The following is a 17,866-nucleotide window of genomic DNA, read 5'->3' on the forward strand; positions in this document are numbered from 1 at the left end:
AACTGGTGTGAGAGCTAGCCTGGTAGTGTGTAGAGAACAAACTGAAGGATAATAAAGGTCATTTCTAAGGTGGCCACAGTGGTTGACTGAGAAAATGATGATTATGGTGACTGAAATTGACAAGTAAGGAGACAGAAGTGATTCTGAAGATACTATTTTGTGTTCTGTTTATTGTAAACGAATGGTAGAAACACCAAGAAACCTGTTATAAAATGTAGCAACTGTAGTTAACAACAATGTATTGTATACTTGAAAATCATTAAGCGGATTTTTTATGCGTTCTTATCACACAAAAAAATAATAATTAGTATGTGAGGCAATGCATATGTTAATCCACTTGATTTAGCCATTCCACAATATATGCATATTTCTTTGTCAGTTTAAAAAATAAGTAACTAAAGAAAAATGGTTGGCTCTCCTGGACTAAGAGCTATCAACAAAAAGTTCCTCTCAGAGAAAGATTCTATTTTCAATTTCCTCTCTTCTCAGGAGTCCAACCTTTAACTATCAGTCCAGTGCTACTCCCTCTATCTGTGTGAAAAAATTATTTCAAAATTTCACATCAGGAAAATATTCATGAATGCTTACCAACACAACCGGGAAAAAGCAATAAGGTCATATTCACAACTGTAAAACCCATGTTTCTGCTCTAAGTCTTTTACTTTTTCACTTTTTAATTGATAACTGTCATATCATAACCAGCTTGCAGAGAGATCACAAGTCTAAGGTGCTTTGCCATTTATAAGTTTGCTCTCAGGCCAGAAATTAAGAACTATCTTGAAAAAAAAATAAAATTACTGTCTTCTGAAGTCATTAATTTTGAAATCTATTTGAACAGCTGGAAAGTAAGGGATTAACACTGAACAGTACTGCCTGGATGAATGACACTGTCATAATTGATAGCACAGTGGGAAAGGACACATTCTTTCTCATCACATGGGACAGATTGGCTCCCAGTATTTTTCTCTGGGATCCCAATGGAACAATAATGGGAAATTTCACAGTGGATGCAGCTTCCAAAATGGCCTATCTCAGTATTCCAGGAACTGCAAAGGTAAGCAATCAGCTTTTAGACTTCCTGACAACATTTTTTAAAAGCTGAACATAAATTGTTTAATGTCATAAATGTGAGTACCAAAGATTATATCAACTTTAAAATTAAGATAAAATAGTCTGTACTTTCTATGCCTATGTCCTTAAAATTATGATGGTGGGAAAAAAGAAAAAAGAACTTATGAATCAAGAACAAGGAAGAGGTTAGGAGCTGTGGCTCACACCTGTAATCCCAGCACTTTGGGAGGCCAAGGCAGGTGAATCACGAGGTCAGGAGTTCAAGACCAGACTGGCCAAGATGGTGAAACCCCATCTCTACCAAAAATAGAAAATTAGCCAGGTGTGGTGGCAGGTGCCTGCAATCTCAGCTACTTGGGAGACTGAGGCAGAGAATTGCTTGAACCCAGGAGGTGGAGTTTGCAGTGAGCCGAGATCATGCCAGTGCACTCCAGCTTGGGCAACAGACCAAGGACTCTGTCTCAAAAAAAAAAGAAGAAAAGGTAGTCAAGATAGTCTAAAAAGAACTTTAAGAAGGAAATGTAGGAAAAATCTATACAACTTGGTGGGTAAAGAGCTACAGGGTCCTTCCTTATTAGCCCTACCAGGATTGATGAATCTGTGGACTCTAAGGCCAAAACGAAGGCGAACCTTCTAAAATTTATTTTTTCCAATTGAGATATAGCAAAGTATACACATCATGAATGACACCAGTTGGCATGCCCCGTCTGAACTGCCTCAGCTCTTACCCATTGAGCCTCAACATCCTTAAAAACTTCTTTATTCTACTCTCCATTTACATAATTTATTTTAGAATTACATAATGGAAACATAGAAAGTAGCTTGACTTTGGATACTTATTATATTTCTGTTGACATTTCTAGGTGGGCACTTGGGCATATAATATTCAAGCCAAAGAAAACTCAGAAACATTAACTATTACAGTAACTTCTCGAGCAGCAAATTCTTCTGTGCCTCCAATCACAGTGAATGCTAAAATGAATAAGGACATAAACAGTTTCCCCAGCCCAATGATTGTTTATGCAGAAATTCTACAAGGATATGTACCTGTTCTTGGAGCCAATGTGACTGCTTTCATTGAATCACAGAGTGGAAATACAGAAGTTTTGGAACTTTTGGATAATGGTGCAGGTAATTCACAGGTTTTTATGAGTAAGCCAATATTTTCCTAACTCAACATGTCATGAGTCCCTATGGCATTGTGGGGCAGTAAGACAGGCAACAGAATTGATGCAGATTAAGGAGGAATAGCAGGACCAGCAGGAAATTTGATCTAGGTAAAACCTACAGAGTGCTTAGCAAATGTCTTGCATATGGTAAGCACTCAATCAATGTCTTTGGGCTGGGCACAGTGGTTCATGTATGTAATCCTAGTACTTTGAGAGGCCTAGGTGGGCAGATCACTTGAGGTCAGGAGTTCAAGACTAGCCTGGAAAACATAGTTAAAACCGATATCTACCAGAAATACAAAAAATTAGCCAGGTGTGGTGGCATACACTTGTAATCCCAGCTACTTGGGAGGCTGAGGCCAGAGGATTGCTTGAACCTGAGTGGTGGAGATTGCCATGAGCCCAGATCATACCGCCACATTCCAGCCTGGGTGACAGAGAGAGACTCCATCTCAACAAAAACAAAAATACCCAAAAAATAAATCAATAAATAAAAAATTTAAAAGTTTTTGGGTTTTGAGGGTTTTTTGTTTGTTTGTTTGTGTTTTGAGACAAGGTCTTGCTCAGTCACACAGGCTGGATGGAGTTCAGTAGCGCCATCTCAGCTCACTGCACCCTCTGCTTCCCAGGCTCAAGCAATCCTCCCACCTCAGCATCCCAAGTAGCTGGGATACAGATGTGTGCCACCATACTCAGCTAATTTTTTAAATTTTTTGTAAAGAAAAGGTCTACAGAAGAGAAAAGATCTCACTATATTGCCCCAGCTGTTCTCAAACTCCTGGGATTAAGCCAACTTCCCACCCCAGCCTCCCAAAGTGCTGGGATTACAAGAGTGAGCCACCACGCTTGGCCATACATGTTATTTTTTGTCATCATCATTGTTTGTCATCCAGGCAGCCAACCTCTGTCACCAGTTAGGAAGGTCTCATTCAGCTAATTGGGGAAATTTGCTAATTCGGAATGCCTTTACCTGAGATGGTATTGGTGATTAACAATGACATAGAGCAGACATTCTTTAGTCTTCAAATGTCTTTAGTCTTCAGACAAACTTCAGTGTGCAAAGAAGTCATCTTGAGGGCTTGTAAGAACACAGAATGCTGGGACCTTTCCCTAGGAAGTCTGGGAAATTTATATCTCTAAAACTATCCAAATTTAGTAATTTTAGTTGACTGTTATGAGAATTAAATCCTACACAAAGATAGGATTTTTCCTTAGTAGAGATCATTTTGATTTAAAAAGAAAGATGACATAATTAATGTGTTTAGAGAAAGCAAGCTGAAAGCAAAGCAAGTGGTGGAGAAATTGTAAGAGTACTATGTGTAATATTCTGTATATGAATTAATAATGACACAAAGGTGAAGTATTTAGGCATTTATTATGCATACATAAATATCAATGTGTGTATGTGTGTTATAATAGATATCAAAATAGCTCAAATGTATTGATTCAACAATAAACTGTTTTGGCAGAATATAATGGAAATATTTTCTAAAGGATCAACCTCAGAATATTGAGCCTAATCTAGAGAATATGCTTATAGAAGCCAATTATTTGTCTTAGAAAATGCATACATTTCTCTTTACAATACTTTATTCCTTCATTTCTATAACAAGGTGCTGATTCTTTCAAGAATGACGGGGTCTACTCCAGATATTTTACAGCATATACAGAAAATGGCAGATACAGCTTAAAAGTACGGGCTCATGGAGGAACAAACACTGCCAGGCTAAGTTTACGGCATCCACTGAATAGAGCTGCATACATACCAGGCTGGGTAGTAAACGGTGAGTATTCATGATATTTATAATCCAGTGATAGTTTGAATAATATTGTGATTTGATATAATGAAGGCTTCAAACAACCTGTTTCCCTGGTGGAATCAACTTTATTCCTGATGGAATAAAGTTCTCAGTCAGACTAGGATTTGCCTCTAAATTAATCTAAGCTTTGACACAATGTCTGGCACCTAGTAAGCACTCAAGCACTCAAAAAGGTCAGTTATTATTTTTTAATCTTTCAATTTAGGTTTGGAGGTACATGTGCAGGTTGGTTGTATAGGTAAATTCATGTCATGGGGGTTTGTTGTACAGATTATTTCATCACCCAGGTACTAAACCTAGTACCCAGTAGTTATTTTTTCTGCTCCTCTCCCTCCTCCCCACCTCTACCCTCAAGTAGGCCCCAGTGTCTGTTGTTACCCGCTTTGTGTCTGTGAATTCTTATCATCTAGCTCCCACTTATAAATGAGAATATGCAGTATTTTGGTTTTCTGTTCCTGCATTAGTTTGCTGAGGATAATGGCCTCCAGCTCCATCCATGTTCCTGCAAAAGACATGATCTCATTCAAAAACGTCAGTTGATACTATGTTAGTTTGGAACATCTTATGTATATCAACAATAATATGCCCAATTTTCAGCTAAAGATGAAGGAAACAGGCCAGTTTATGAGTATAAGCACAAGCCAGTGCAGAATTTATCCTTCAGATTATGTATGCTATAAGAGTAAATATTTATTTGGAATTTTAATAAGTCAAAAAGAAAAAAAATGTACAGTAAAGTGATGTAAGAATTAAGAATTCATTCTTTGCTAGCTTTCTGTTATTTAGTAACATCACTTTCAGGGGTTTTCTACTAGCAATTGGATTGCAATCAGAAGAATTATTCCTTAGCACTTGCAGCATGGAGGGAGAGTCCTATCACAAGTGGGTGGAGGAGAACTGGCAATGGTTTTTCCAGGTAGATTCCCAGAGAGCAGATAATTCAAGAGGTAAAGCAATTCCTTTTTTAAAAAAGGCACATATTGAATTATATAATATTACTCTCATCCAGTGCAGCCTTAATTCTAAAGCAATTTATTATCTCATGCTGTCCTACAATGTCCTAACAAAGATTCTCTCACCAATTGGATGCTTATGATTGTCACAAAACTTAGTAAAAATGTGACTGTGTATATTTTTAATAAAGGAAAAGACAAGTGGGGTGGAGAAGGTGATTCATTGAATTCTAAAAAATACCAGCAGTTTTACCCATCATAAACCAGGAAATGTGTAATGCAGGGGAAATTGAAGCAAACCCACCAAGACCTGAAAATAATGAGGATACTCAGGCCACCTTGGAGAATTTCAGCCGAACAGCGTCCGGAGGTGCATTTGTGGTATCACAAGTCCCAAGCTTTCCCTTGCCTGACCTATACCCACCAAGTCAAATCACAGACCTTGATGCCACACCTCATGAGGATGAGATTGTTCTTACATGGACAGCACCAGGAGATGATTTTGATGTTGGAAAAGGTAAGGACGAAGTGTCATGTGATTTTGACTTAAGTGAAAAGTGCTAATCGCAAAAAAAAAGGGTGTAAGAGTGGGTGAGGGGAGAATGGTTTTAAATTGATAGCTTAGCAAAGTATTAATTTTATAATCTGATATTTTTCAATCAATCAAGTGGCACATTTTAACATGGTCCTACTTTTTATACAGAGAAGGTAGCAGTTTGCAGAGCTTAAGATCAGAATTCAGCTTTTATTAAAAAATGAGTGAGGCTTTTGATATGACTATATGCTTTGCATAAATAGACATTTTTGAGAATAAATAAAAAGAAATAAATATGCTGTGCTCCAGTCTCTAAACTGCTTGTAACTTTTTTTCTTAGTTCAACATTATATCATAAGAATAAGTGGAAGTATCCTTGATCTAAGAGACAGTTTTGATGATGCTCTTCAGGTAAATACTACTGAGCTGTCACCAAAGGAGGCCAACTCCAAGGAAATCTTTGCATTTAAACCAGGAAATATCTCAGAAGAAAATGCAACCCACATGTTTATTGCCATTAAAAGTATAGATAAAAGCAATTTGACATCGAAAGTCTCCAATATTGCACAAGTAGCTTTGTTTATCCCTCAAGCAGATTCTGATGAAAATTATACTACTCCTACTCCAGACAAAAATTATACTACTCCTATTCCTGATAAAAATCATCATTCTGGAGTTAATATTTCTACCCTGGTATTGTCTGTGGTTGGGTCTGTTGTAATTGTTAGCATTATTTTAAGTACCACCATTTGAATCCTAACGAGGGAAAAATCTACAAGTAGACCTAGAACAGGGTTTTAAAAAACAAAACAGGATAAGTAAAAGGTATTTCTGAATCTCAAAATTCATCCCGTGTGTGATCATAAACTCATAAAAATAATTTTAAATGTCTAAAATAATTTTAAAGGATACTTGGATTAAATAAAACATCCATGGATATGTGAAGAACTGTGTCAAAATTTAAATTTAATAATTTTACTTATTTGTTATTTTATTTGTAAGAAATAGAGATGAACAAAAACCCTTTTTCATACTGATTCCTGGTTGTGTATTATTTGATACAACAGTTTTCTGTAATGATATTTCAAATTTCATCAAGAAATTTAAATTATCTATTTGAGTAGTCAAAATACAAGTAAAGGAAAGCAAATAAACACTTGGGGAAAAAATAAATATTGTATTAGTACTATTAAGAATAAATTGTTGATACTTTATTCATCCAAAGCCTCCAACTATACCCTACAATTGCCAAGGTTATGTTTACTACAATTCATGGCTAAGGAGGATAATAGAAAAAAAAAATCGATTACCACCTGTCAAACTATAATTTTTCCTGATTTTATTTCAATATAAACATATATCTAAAAAGCCATTCCTATCTGCACACTTTTTGTTTTATTATAGGAAAGAACTTCTGAAGCTACTATCTATTGCCCTTGTTTTCAGATAAAGAAAGCTAAATTGTTTTTTTCTTTTTTAAGATACAGTCTCACTCTGTCACCAGGCTGGAGTGCAGTGGCACAATCTCAGCTCTGCCTCCCAGAGTTCAAGCTACTCTCCTGCAACCTCTGCCTCCCGGGTTCAAACGATTCTCCTGTCTCAGCCTCCCAAGTAGCTGGGATTATAGGCACGCATCACCACGCCCAGCTAGTTTTTGTATTTTTAGTAGAGACAGGGTTTCACCATGTTGGTCAGGATGGTCTTGATCTCTTGACCTTCTGATCCGCCTGCCTCAGCCTCCCAAAGTGCTGAGATTACAGTCATAAGCCACTGCACCCAGCCTCAAAACTAAATATTTTCAAAACATATTTTCATTCATCTCTCAGGGTCACAACCATATTGACTAATGAGATCTCTTAAACAGAAAATGTAGGTTGAAAGGAGCAGTTTTATATGGCAGACCATAGCTGGGTCTGCCAGAGGCCCTACTGATGTAAATGAAATGGAACACAGAGCATGTAACAATGGTGTAAGATGGTGTAGAATGAATTCCCCTCATAGAAGGAGGTAGACGTTAAATCCAAGTTTGCAAGCATACTGTTTCCTTGTTCTTCCAACAGGTGGTTTTTTCATTTTGAACAGGAATTTTTATGATCATAACTCAGTATCTGGAGGAACTAGAGAGGACCTGAAGAACAGCACCCACACATCTGTCTTCTTATCTCATGTAGCATTGGTAGGAATTCTTTGCTATTTGGAAGTAAACAAAAATGAAAGCCATATAAGCTAAGTCCAGGGGTCCCTTTTAACAATCTTCAAACATAGATCTTGACCTGGCATAATGAATTTTTGTCAGCAGGGCTGACAAAAAGGGCCTTGTAGTTTAAATTGGAAGTGGTAAAGGAGCAAGGGAAGAAGTAAGTAGGAGACTCCTGACTCTAGGAAAGTTTGACTTCCTCTCAGAGCGTGCAGAGGAAAATGAGCTGCGCACTAGGGCATTTGATGACTAAGCTGTTGAGGCAAAAGGTCTATTGGCACTGTTAGCTCCTCTAACAGACTGGCACCTGTTAAGCCAATGCTAATGGCTAGGGATGTACAGGAGAAAATGTAGGAAAAGTATTAAGTGTAGAACACCTGGCCTTTTACCAAGAGGGGAGTGAAGGCCTGAAATTCTATATTGGCACCAGAAATAATATATAACAGTCAGATTTTCTTCATGTCCTTTCCACCCATTCATCCCATTACTCTGGAGGCAAAGCCTACCAGCCTGGTTATTTCCCTCTCTGATGTTCTAGCGCAATAGCTAGGCTGAGGTGGGTCCCAGTAGTGAACTCTCCCCTCCCAGGTCAGGCTTTGATTTCATCTATTCCCAGGTCTGCATCAAGTAGTTAATTATGAATTCTTAAGAATCAGAAAGATAACTAAATGGTTACCATTGTTGTAGTCAGTACAGGCTACATAATTTATGCTGCTCATTGCAAAATGAAAATAAGAGACCTTTGCTTTAAAATTAGTAAGACTTCCAAGACACCAACAGCAAAACATTAAACCAAGTTCAGGGCCCTTCTAAGCACAGAGCTCCAAGAAACTGCACAGATGGCATGTACACAAAACCAGCCCTAGCTGTAGTCCAGGATAAACTAGCGATTGTACCTACAGTATGGAGTCTGTGTGGGCTGTCCATTACAATCACCTAGGAGCATTCATGGTCTAATACTTGATTTAGTTAATCATGAAGAAGTACCACATCTAGGAAGGTAAGTTTAGGCTCATCATCTCTCACAGAGAATCTGGCAACAGAAAATGAATCTAAGCTATTCCATTAAGAAAGAGAGGCAGCCCTGTGTGGGAGAGGACCAATCCTGTACAGACCTCAGAGACTCGAACATCTACAGGCTTCCTGAATAGAAAAACACCTGTATCACCAGATATCCAAGTCAGTGATACTCCTGGAGGTGGGCAGTCTACATGTGTCACAAGCTAAACACCTACCCCCAGGGTCTCCCCAAGCTCTAGCACAGAGAGATGATACACATTCATAGTCGCAACTGTTCAGGTAGGACTGAGAGAACTGCCTTTGAATGCTTCTATTTATACCACTGAGATGACTGCTGTCACAGGCCAGAGTCCCCCAGAAGAGTATGTGTAAGTGTGGGGACCCAAACTACAGTGCCTGATGAACATTCACACAAGTATAAAATGGGACTAAGAGGAGTTCAACTCAAAGCAACACTGAAGTGATCCAGGCCTATTGGAGATAAAAGAAAAGTATGATAGCTAGTTCCCAAAATAGTTTCCAAAGATCCACAATTCCAACTATTTGTAGCCTTACGTAGAGCTGCGTGAATGATGTGCCTTAATTAGCATAATATAGCAAAAATGATAGATGTTTCCATTTTAGTGTTCTTGGGAACCCTGACCTACCATGTAAAATACAGCTATGCTAATGAAGAGAGCACTGGAGAGGTTCCAAGAATACATGGAGAAGAAAAGAGGACTACTTAACTCTCCCTGTTTCCCAACCTCTAAATGATTCCATTTGCAGTCACCAAACTCTAAGCCTAACCAGCAAAAGAACCTCCCATTTAAGTCCAGATAACCAATAGAATCATGGAAGAAAGAAAATGATTGATGTTTTCAGCCACCAAGTTTTGGGATGGTTTGGTCCACAGTGCTAGATTACCAAAATAACCAATAACTTTATTGGTCAGGGTTCCGTCAGGGAAACAGACCACTATAAGTATTACGGAGTAGGGAATTTATTTATTATAAGAATTAGGATGAGGAAGTAAAGCACTGAAGAAAGGAAATGGAAGATAAGAAAAAAATCTAACAAGCCTATCTGAAATGCTGAGGTTTGTGTTGGGTGTTTAATGTTGGTATCCAGGCATGTCCAGGAATTAGAATGGGACCATGAAAAGAGCCACTGTAGAAGTCTGTGGAAGACTGTTACCTGTGCATAACAAAATCTCTGTGGGTTTGTTGCCAAGAGTCTTGTGGTGGGCCTAGGATCACTGTCAGTCAGCAATGTCAGCATTCAGAAAGAAAAGTGAGAAATGGAGTAGAGAGGAGCATGGATGCCGGCCCATCTGCACCTGCTTCCTACCACCTCTTCTCATTTCTCCTGCAGACAGTTATGGCTGCTGTTTTACTTCTGCCTTCCATTTTGTATGAATTATTTTTGACCAACTCTAACCCATATTCATATGGTTCCTGAGAGATGTAGTTTCAGTGTATTCAACTTGCCTCAGCAAAGCCACTATTACATTAAGTGAAATAAGCCAGACATGAAAAGACCATATATTCTCATTTATATGTGGAATCTAAAAGCATTGTACACATAGAAGCAGAGAGTAGAATGGGGGTTATCAGAGGCTGAGGTGGGAGGAAGAAATAAGTTTAAGAGGTCTACTGTACATCATGGTGATTATAGTTATAGCAATATACTATATAATTGAAACTCACAAAAATAATAGATTTTAACTAACCAAAAAAAAAATTTAATGAGTTAATGCACATATTAAGTAGCTTGATTTATCCATTCCACAATGTATACATATACAGACTTACCATGTTTTATTGGATTTCACTTTATTGTGCTTCACAGACACTATGTTTTTTACAAACTGACAATGACAGTACTAATGGAATTGGGCTCTGATATTGGTAATTGCTACCTAGTGAAATAGAGGAACTCAACAGAACATTGTTACAGCAACTCAAAAAATTGTTTTTTCATGTTTATATCCTAGTGAATTGAGACTGTTCAATAAACTGGTTTCACGGCAATAATACTCAATATCATCACGGCAATAATACTCAATATCATCACTGCAAAAACTTTGTAAGTTTTTGAAAAACAACAAACAATGACAAACCCACTGCTATACAGACCTACTCTCTAGGCACCAAATTCCTAATTTGTCTTTCCACTTCCTTCCCTCTTACAGAGAACACTTTTGTTCACCTTACCATCATCCATTATCCCTTCTTCCAGCAAATGTCTAGTCATTTCCTACACTGAATTTCTTGGCAAGTCTTGTCTTTCTCCCCAATCATGTTCCTCTTACCATCACCCTCTACTTTCCTGGTGCCCAGCATTACTTGCTCACTGGTGCCTTAGATACACCTGATTTCTCTATAGTTCTGTCTTTTCCTTTCACATAACCATGAATCTCCTCCATGTCTACCATATTAGAGAACTTTAAGGGAATCCATGCAAATTATACTTTCTACGAATGGTGCCCCTGGAGTTTCCCAAAGCACAGTTTCCATATCCTCATGTGGTAGTCTTACTCTTAGAGCTGAAACATGAAAAATAAATATTCTTCATAAATGACTCTATATTGTTCCATGAAACAGGAAGTCATCTTAAAGCCTTAGCATCTGTAATAGCATTTTAGTAAATATACCTGTTCAGATAATATTTGTTGCTAATTAATTATTTGATTTATAATCCCAATACCCTGTTTTCTTTAGTAATCTGTGTGATGATTATAGCAAATTAGTTCCTGAAGCATTTAACCCCATGAAGAATGTAAGCAAAGTGCTACATATTTTATTTCCTGCTGTCTGTCATCATGTGGTGATTAGGAAATAGGAAGTCATTTTAGAGGCATATGGAAAAGACTGAACAGTAAGAGTTTGCTGACAAGAAAGTAGAACCATCACTTACTTAATACTTTGAAGTTCTATCTGGACTTGGAACCAAACAGTTAAAACCTTTTGCTTTTCTGCAAACACGCATCTATGTACAGCCTCTCAAATATATTTAGAATCTTAATCAGGCTTCCTTCATAGAACAAACCAGAACTCTCCAGATTCCAGAGAGCTCAGTGTCAGGAGATAATGCTATCTCAGGAAAGGAAGAAAGCCCACTATTGAGTATCTGTTGCTCCTTTAACTTCTGCTCCACCACCATGAACATTCTCTCTGTCTCTCTTTTCTCTCTCTTACACACACACACACACACACACACACACACACTCCACCACCATGAACATTCTCTCTGTCTCTCTTTTCTCTCTCTTACACACACACACACACACACACACACACACACACACACACACACAGAGTTTGAGCCAAGCAGGGAAATGTAGGTGGTTCAGAGAACTGTTTGGATATAGGTTTGTCAATGTGGGTCAGGAAACAGTATAATTATATAAAACTAAATTCATTCTCTTCGCCCATACCTTCTTCTGAATGTCCTATCTCAGTGAAAGAAAAGTACTTCATCCAATGTCCCAGATCAAGCTCAGACTGCTGTGCTAGCTGAGAGAATTTCAAGTCAGTGGATCTTAGCTTGCTGGTCTTTGTGGGGGTGGAACCCACCCAGCCAGATCACTTGGCTCCCTGGCTTCAGCCCTCTTTTTCAGGGAAATGAGCAGTTCTGTCTCACTGGCGTTCCAGGCATCACTGGGGTATGAGAAAATAAATATATTAGCTGGGTAGATTGCAAAAATTTTTTCCCATTCTGTTGGTTGCCGATTCACTCTAATGATGGTTTCTTTTGCTGTACAGAAGCTCTGAATTTTGATTAGATCCCATTTGTCTATCTTGGCTTTTATTGCCATTGCTTTGTTGTTTTAGTCATGAAGTCCTTGCCTATGCCTATGTCCTGGATGGTTTTGCCTGTGTTTTCTTCTAGTGTTTTTATGGTATTAGGTTTTATGTTTAAATCTTTAATCCTTCTGGAGTTAATTTTAGTGTAAGGTGACAGTAGGGGTCCGGTTTCTGCTTTCTGCACATTGCTAGCCAGTTTTCCCAACACCATTTATTAAACATGGAGTCCTTCCCCCATTGCTTGTTTTTGCCAGGTTTGTCAAAGATCAGATGGTTGTAGATGTGTCATGCTTCTTCTGGGGCTTCTGTTCTGTTCCATTGGTCTGTGTCTCTGTTTTGGTACCAGTACCATGCTGTTTTGATTACTGTAGCCTTGTAGTATAGTTTGATGTCTGACAGTGTGATGCCTCTGGCTTTTTTCTATCTGCTTAGGATTGTCTTAGCTATGCAGGCTCTCTTGTGATTCCATATGAAGTTTAAAGTGTTTTTTTCCAGTTCTGTGAAGAAGGTCATTGGTAGCTTATTGGGGATAGTGTTGAATCTATAGATTACTTTGGGCAGTATGGCCATTTTGACAATATTAATTCTTCCTAACCATGAGCATGGAGTGTTTTTCCATCTGTTTGTGTCCTCTCTTATTTCATTGAGCAGTGGTTTGTAGTTCTTCTTGAAGATGTCCTTTACATCCTTTGTTAGTTCTATTTCTAGGTATTTTATTCTCTTTGTAGCAATTGTGAATAGGAGTTCACTCTTGATTTGGCTCTCTGTTTGTCTGTTATTGGTATACAGGAATGCTTGTGATTTCTGCACATTGATTTTTTTATCCTGAGACTGCTGAAGTTGCTTATCAGTTTGAGAAGATTTTGGGCTGAGATGATGGGGTCTTCTATACAATCATGTCATCTGCAAATAGAAACAGTCTGACTTCCTCCTTTCCTAATTAAATACCCTTTATTTCTTTTTCTTGCCTGATTGCTCTGGCTAGAAATTCCAATACTATTTTGAATAGGAGTGGTGAGAGAGGGCATCCTTGTTTAGTGCCAGATTTCAAAGGGAATGCTTCCAGTTTTCACCCACTCAGTATGATATTGGCTGTAGGTTTGTCATATATAGCTTTTATCATTTTATGATACATTCTGTCAATACCAAGTTTATTGAGAGTTTTTAGCATGAAGGGCTGTTGAATTTTGTTGAAGGCCTTCTCTACATCTATGGAGATAATCATGTGGTTTTTGTCTTTGGTTCCATTTATGTGATGGATTACATTTATGGATTTGCATATGTTGAACCAGCCTTGCATCCTCGGGATGAAGCCTACTTGATCATGATGGATAAGCTTCTTGATGTGCTGTTGCAATCTGTTTGCCAGCATTTTATTGAAGATTTTTGGGCTAATAACCAGAATCTACAAACAACTAAAACAGATATACAAGAAAAAAACAACCCCATTCAAAAGTGGGCTAAGGATATGAACAGACACTTTTCAAAACAAGACATACATGAGGCCAACAAACATATGAAAAAAATGCTCATCATCACTGGTCATTAGAGAAATGTAAATCAAAACCACATTGAGATACCATTTCACACCAGTTAGAATGGCGATCATTAAAAAATCTGGAGACAACAGATGCTGGAGAGGATGTGGAGAAATAGCAACACTCTTACATAGTTGGTGGGAGTGTAAATTAGTTCAACCACTGTGGAAGACAGTGTGGTGATTTCTCAAGGATCTAGAAATAGAAATTCCATTTGACCCAGCAATCCCATAACTGGGCATATACCCAAAGAACTATAAATCGCTCTACTATAAAGACACATGCACATGTATGTTCACTGCAGCCCTGTGTACAATAACAAAGACCTGGAACCAACCCAATGCCCATTAATGGTACACTGGACCAAGAAAATGTGGTACATATATACCATGGAATACTATGCAGCCATAAAAAACGATGAGTTCATGTCTTTTGTAGGGACTTGGATGAATCGGGAATCCATCACTGTCAGCAAACTGACACAAGAACAGAAAGCCAAACACCGCATGTTCTCACCATAGGTGGGTGTTGAACAATGAGAACACATGGACTCAGGGAGAGGAGCATCACACACTGGGGGCAGTTGTGGGAGATAGGAGAGAGACAGCAGGGGGTAGGGAGGGAGGGGAGGATGGGGAGGCATAACATGGGGAGAAATGCCAGATATAGTACACACTTAAAGTTAAATAAGTAAATTTTTTAAATAATGATAAATAAAATCTCAGTTTTAAAATGAAAAAAAATTTAAAAAAAAAATGTTGTGACTAAAACGGCTGCCTAGTTTTGTGCTGGAAACCCAGGGCACTGGTGTTGTAGGTGCTGGAAGGAATCACCTGGTCTGCGGGTCGTGAAAGCCATGGGAAAAGTGCAGTATCTGAGCCAGAGTGCCAGAGTGCCAGGAAAAGTCCCTAATGGCTTCCCTCAGACACGAGAGGGAGAAATAGGAATGCTTTTACACTGTTGGTGCGAGTGTAAATTAGTTCAACCATTGTGGAAGATAGCATGGCAATTCCTTAAGGTTCTGGAAATAGAAATGCCATTTGACCCAGCAATCCCATTACTGAGTATATACCCAAAGGATTATAAATCATTCTATTATAAAGACACATGCACATGTATGTTTATTGTGGCACTATTTACAATAGCAAAGACTTGGAGCCAACCCAAATGCCTATCAATGATAGACTGGGTAAAGAAAATGTGGCACATATTCACCATTGAATACTATGCAGCCATAAAAAAGGAGGAGTTCATGTCCTTTGCAGAACATGGATAAAGCTGGAAACCATCATTCTTAGCAAACTGACACAAGAACAGAAAACCAAACACACTTCATGTTCTCACTCATAAGTGGGTGTTGAACAATGAGAACACATGGACACAGGGAGGGAAACATCACACACTGGAGCCTAATGAGGGTGAGGGGCTAGGGGAGGGATAGCAGGGGGTGGAAGGACAGTGGAGAGATAACATTAGGAGAATTACCTAATGTAGGTGACAGGGTGATGGATGCATGGCACATGTATACCTATGTAACAAACCTGCACATTCTGCACATGTACACCAGAACTTAAATTGTAATAATAAAAAAAAATACAGTTGTATAGGATGTGACTTTAGATGTATTTTGCTGACATTTAAAATGCTATTTAAGACTAAGTATGGTAGCTCATGCCTGTAATCCCAGCACTTTGGGGGGCCAAGGCAGGTAGATCACCTGAGCTCAGGAGTTTGAAATCAGCTTAGGCAGTATGGCAAAGCCCTATCTCTACTAAAAATACAAAAAAAAGAAGAAAGAAAAAAAGAGAGAGAGAGAAAGAAAAAAAGAAAGAAAGAGAAAGAAAAAGAAAGAAAGAGAAAGAAAGAAAGGAAAGAAAGAAAAGAAAAAAAAAAAGACAAGAAAAGTACCTCGCCATCCAGTCATTCAAACCAGAGACCAGGAGGCCATTTCTTGACCGTCCAATTTCTTCACCGTTTATGTCAAATCAGTGAATGAGTCTTGTCTGTGAAATCTCCTTAACCCTTATATTTTCCCCATTCCTCTTCAGTGACTGCCTCAATCGGCCTCCATCATCTTCTTCTGAAAAAGATGATCCCTAACTGGTCTCTCTTTTCAGTCTATCTTTCCCAATCCATACTCTCCACAGATTAATTTGAACAAAACCACAATAGTTCCCACACTGCACAAAGGCAGAGACTTTGCCTGCTGTATTCACCACTTCTTGCCAGGCACCTTGTATGATGGCTAATATTTGTCAAATGAATGACTGCAAAGCCTACCATCATTTGGCCCTAGCTTCCACCTTCCACATCTCTTATTACACCATCCCCACTGATCTCCCAGCTGTAATCAGTCAAAGACTTTCAGTTTCCCCAAACGTCCACACAGTTTTATATTTCTGGGCCTTTGTCAGAAATGCCATACTTTACCATTCCTTCTTTACTTCTTCTTCTTTACTCCACCCTCTTCAGCTGCCCTTTCTGCCTCCTAACCACATTCCCCTTCTTCAAAGTCCCATTTCTACTGCTTCTCCTGGTTCACTCCTCACACTCAGAACAGAACACTCCCCCTTTTGTGTCCCATTCTTCATACAGAATTCTGAGATCCAAATGCAGTTATTTGTTTACTATCTGACATGAGCCCTAACTCCTAATCCCTCTCAATTATATAATGAACACTTTGGAAAATGGGACTGCATTCTGGGAAGACAGAGTAAAGAAGAGAGAGGAAGAAGAATGGAGTGCAGAATATTCTAATACACACATACAAGTACAGAGACATTCCTATTCTTGCTTCTTTATGCTCTATATCCAGTCAGTCACCAAGTCTTGTGAATTCTTAATATCTTAAAAAGCCTTCCACCTGTCTCTAACACTAGTTCATGCCCCCAGCATCTCTTACCTATGTTCCCTACAAAACCCTTTTCCAAACAGCCATTGTGAACCATTGTGAAGATTGTGCCCTGCCTGAAAACACCCATGGAGGGCAGGAGGGAGTGAGGCCTGAAATATAGTCCAAACTCAGCTCCTGGAATCAGGGCTGCAGGGGCACTACTGGATCATTAGTCTGCCCAGAGGTGGCACATTTTTCTAATTTACAAGTTGTTTTCCTAATTCACACAAGATATATATGCTAATTATGCAAGCCTGTTTCCAACCACTAATTACTTTGCAGCTGAAGAATTTCTAAAGTGCAAATATGATACTGTCACACTCCTATTTAAAACCTTCTAATGACTTTCCTTTGCACTCAAGGTGATGTAACCACAGACCCAATTCAGTCTGGTTTACCTTTGTTAGTAACAAAAGGATGAGTTGCTTTGCAGTGCCATGGGCCCCCAGGTTGCATGTCATGTAACATGGACATGTCTAGATGAACCAAGCATGTCTGATTCAAGACCCTAAAGCCAGCATAATAGAAAACCCTACCACAGGTGGAAACTAAGTACTTGAGTCAAGGAACAGGGATGTAACTAAGAAGTAATGAAAAACCTGTTTTGTTTCATTACAGACTTAAAAGCCAAAAACCCATCACCACCCCTTGCATGACCCAGACAGCTCACTCCTCATTGCATTTTCCTACCCGTCCCATTGTTATTCTCAGACTAGAATACGTGGCCTCACACCCCCACTTAGGGAGATGGATTTGAACTTGCCTAATGTCTCTTTACCAGTTGACTCTCAATAAGGCTTTTTTCTTCACTTTTCTCAAAAGGCAGTGCCATAGTATTAGCTTCTATGAGCATAAGGCAAGGAAACCATTGCTTGATTCCAG

The 17,866-nt window shown here is 38.7% G+C and overlaps 1 protein-coding gene across 1 annotated transcript in view; it reads left to right on the top strand.

Annotated features, from left to right (window-relative positions):
- The window catches only part of CLCA4 (chloride channel accessory 4), a 31,518-nt gene extending 24,933 nt beyond the window's left edge, over positions 1-6,585 (top strand). The window contains exons 10-14 of the mRNA XM_012464791.3: positions 839-1,054; positions 1,935-2,202; positions 3,854-4,024; positions 5,297-5,530; positions 5,889-6,585. Of these exons, the coding sequence (XP_012320214.2) occupies positions 839-1,054; positions 1,935-2,202; positions 3,854-4,024; positions 5,297-5,530; positions 5,889-6,301 (1,302 nt within the window). The 3' untranslated portion in view covers positions 6,302-6,585. The remainder of the gene's footprint in view (positions 1-838; positions 1,055-1,934; positions 2,203-3,853; positions 4,025-5,296; positions 5,531-5,888) is intronic.
- Positions 6,586-17,866: the final 11,281 nt, after the last annotated feature.

The sequence above is a fragment of the Aotus nancymaae genome, unplaced genomic scaffold (assembly GCF_030222135.1).
Source record: "Aotus nancymaae isolate 86718 unplaced genomic scaffold, 86718_ANA_hifiasm-v0.15.2.pri h1tg000007l, whole genome shotgun sequence".
NCBI classification, from domain to species: domain Eukaryota; kingdom Metazoa; phylum Chordata; class Mammalia; order Primates; family Aotidae; genus Aotus; species Aotus nancymaae.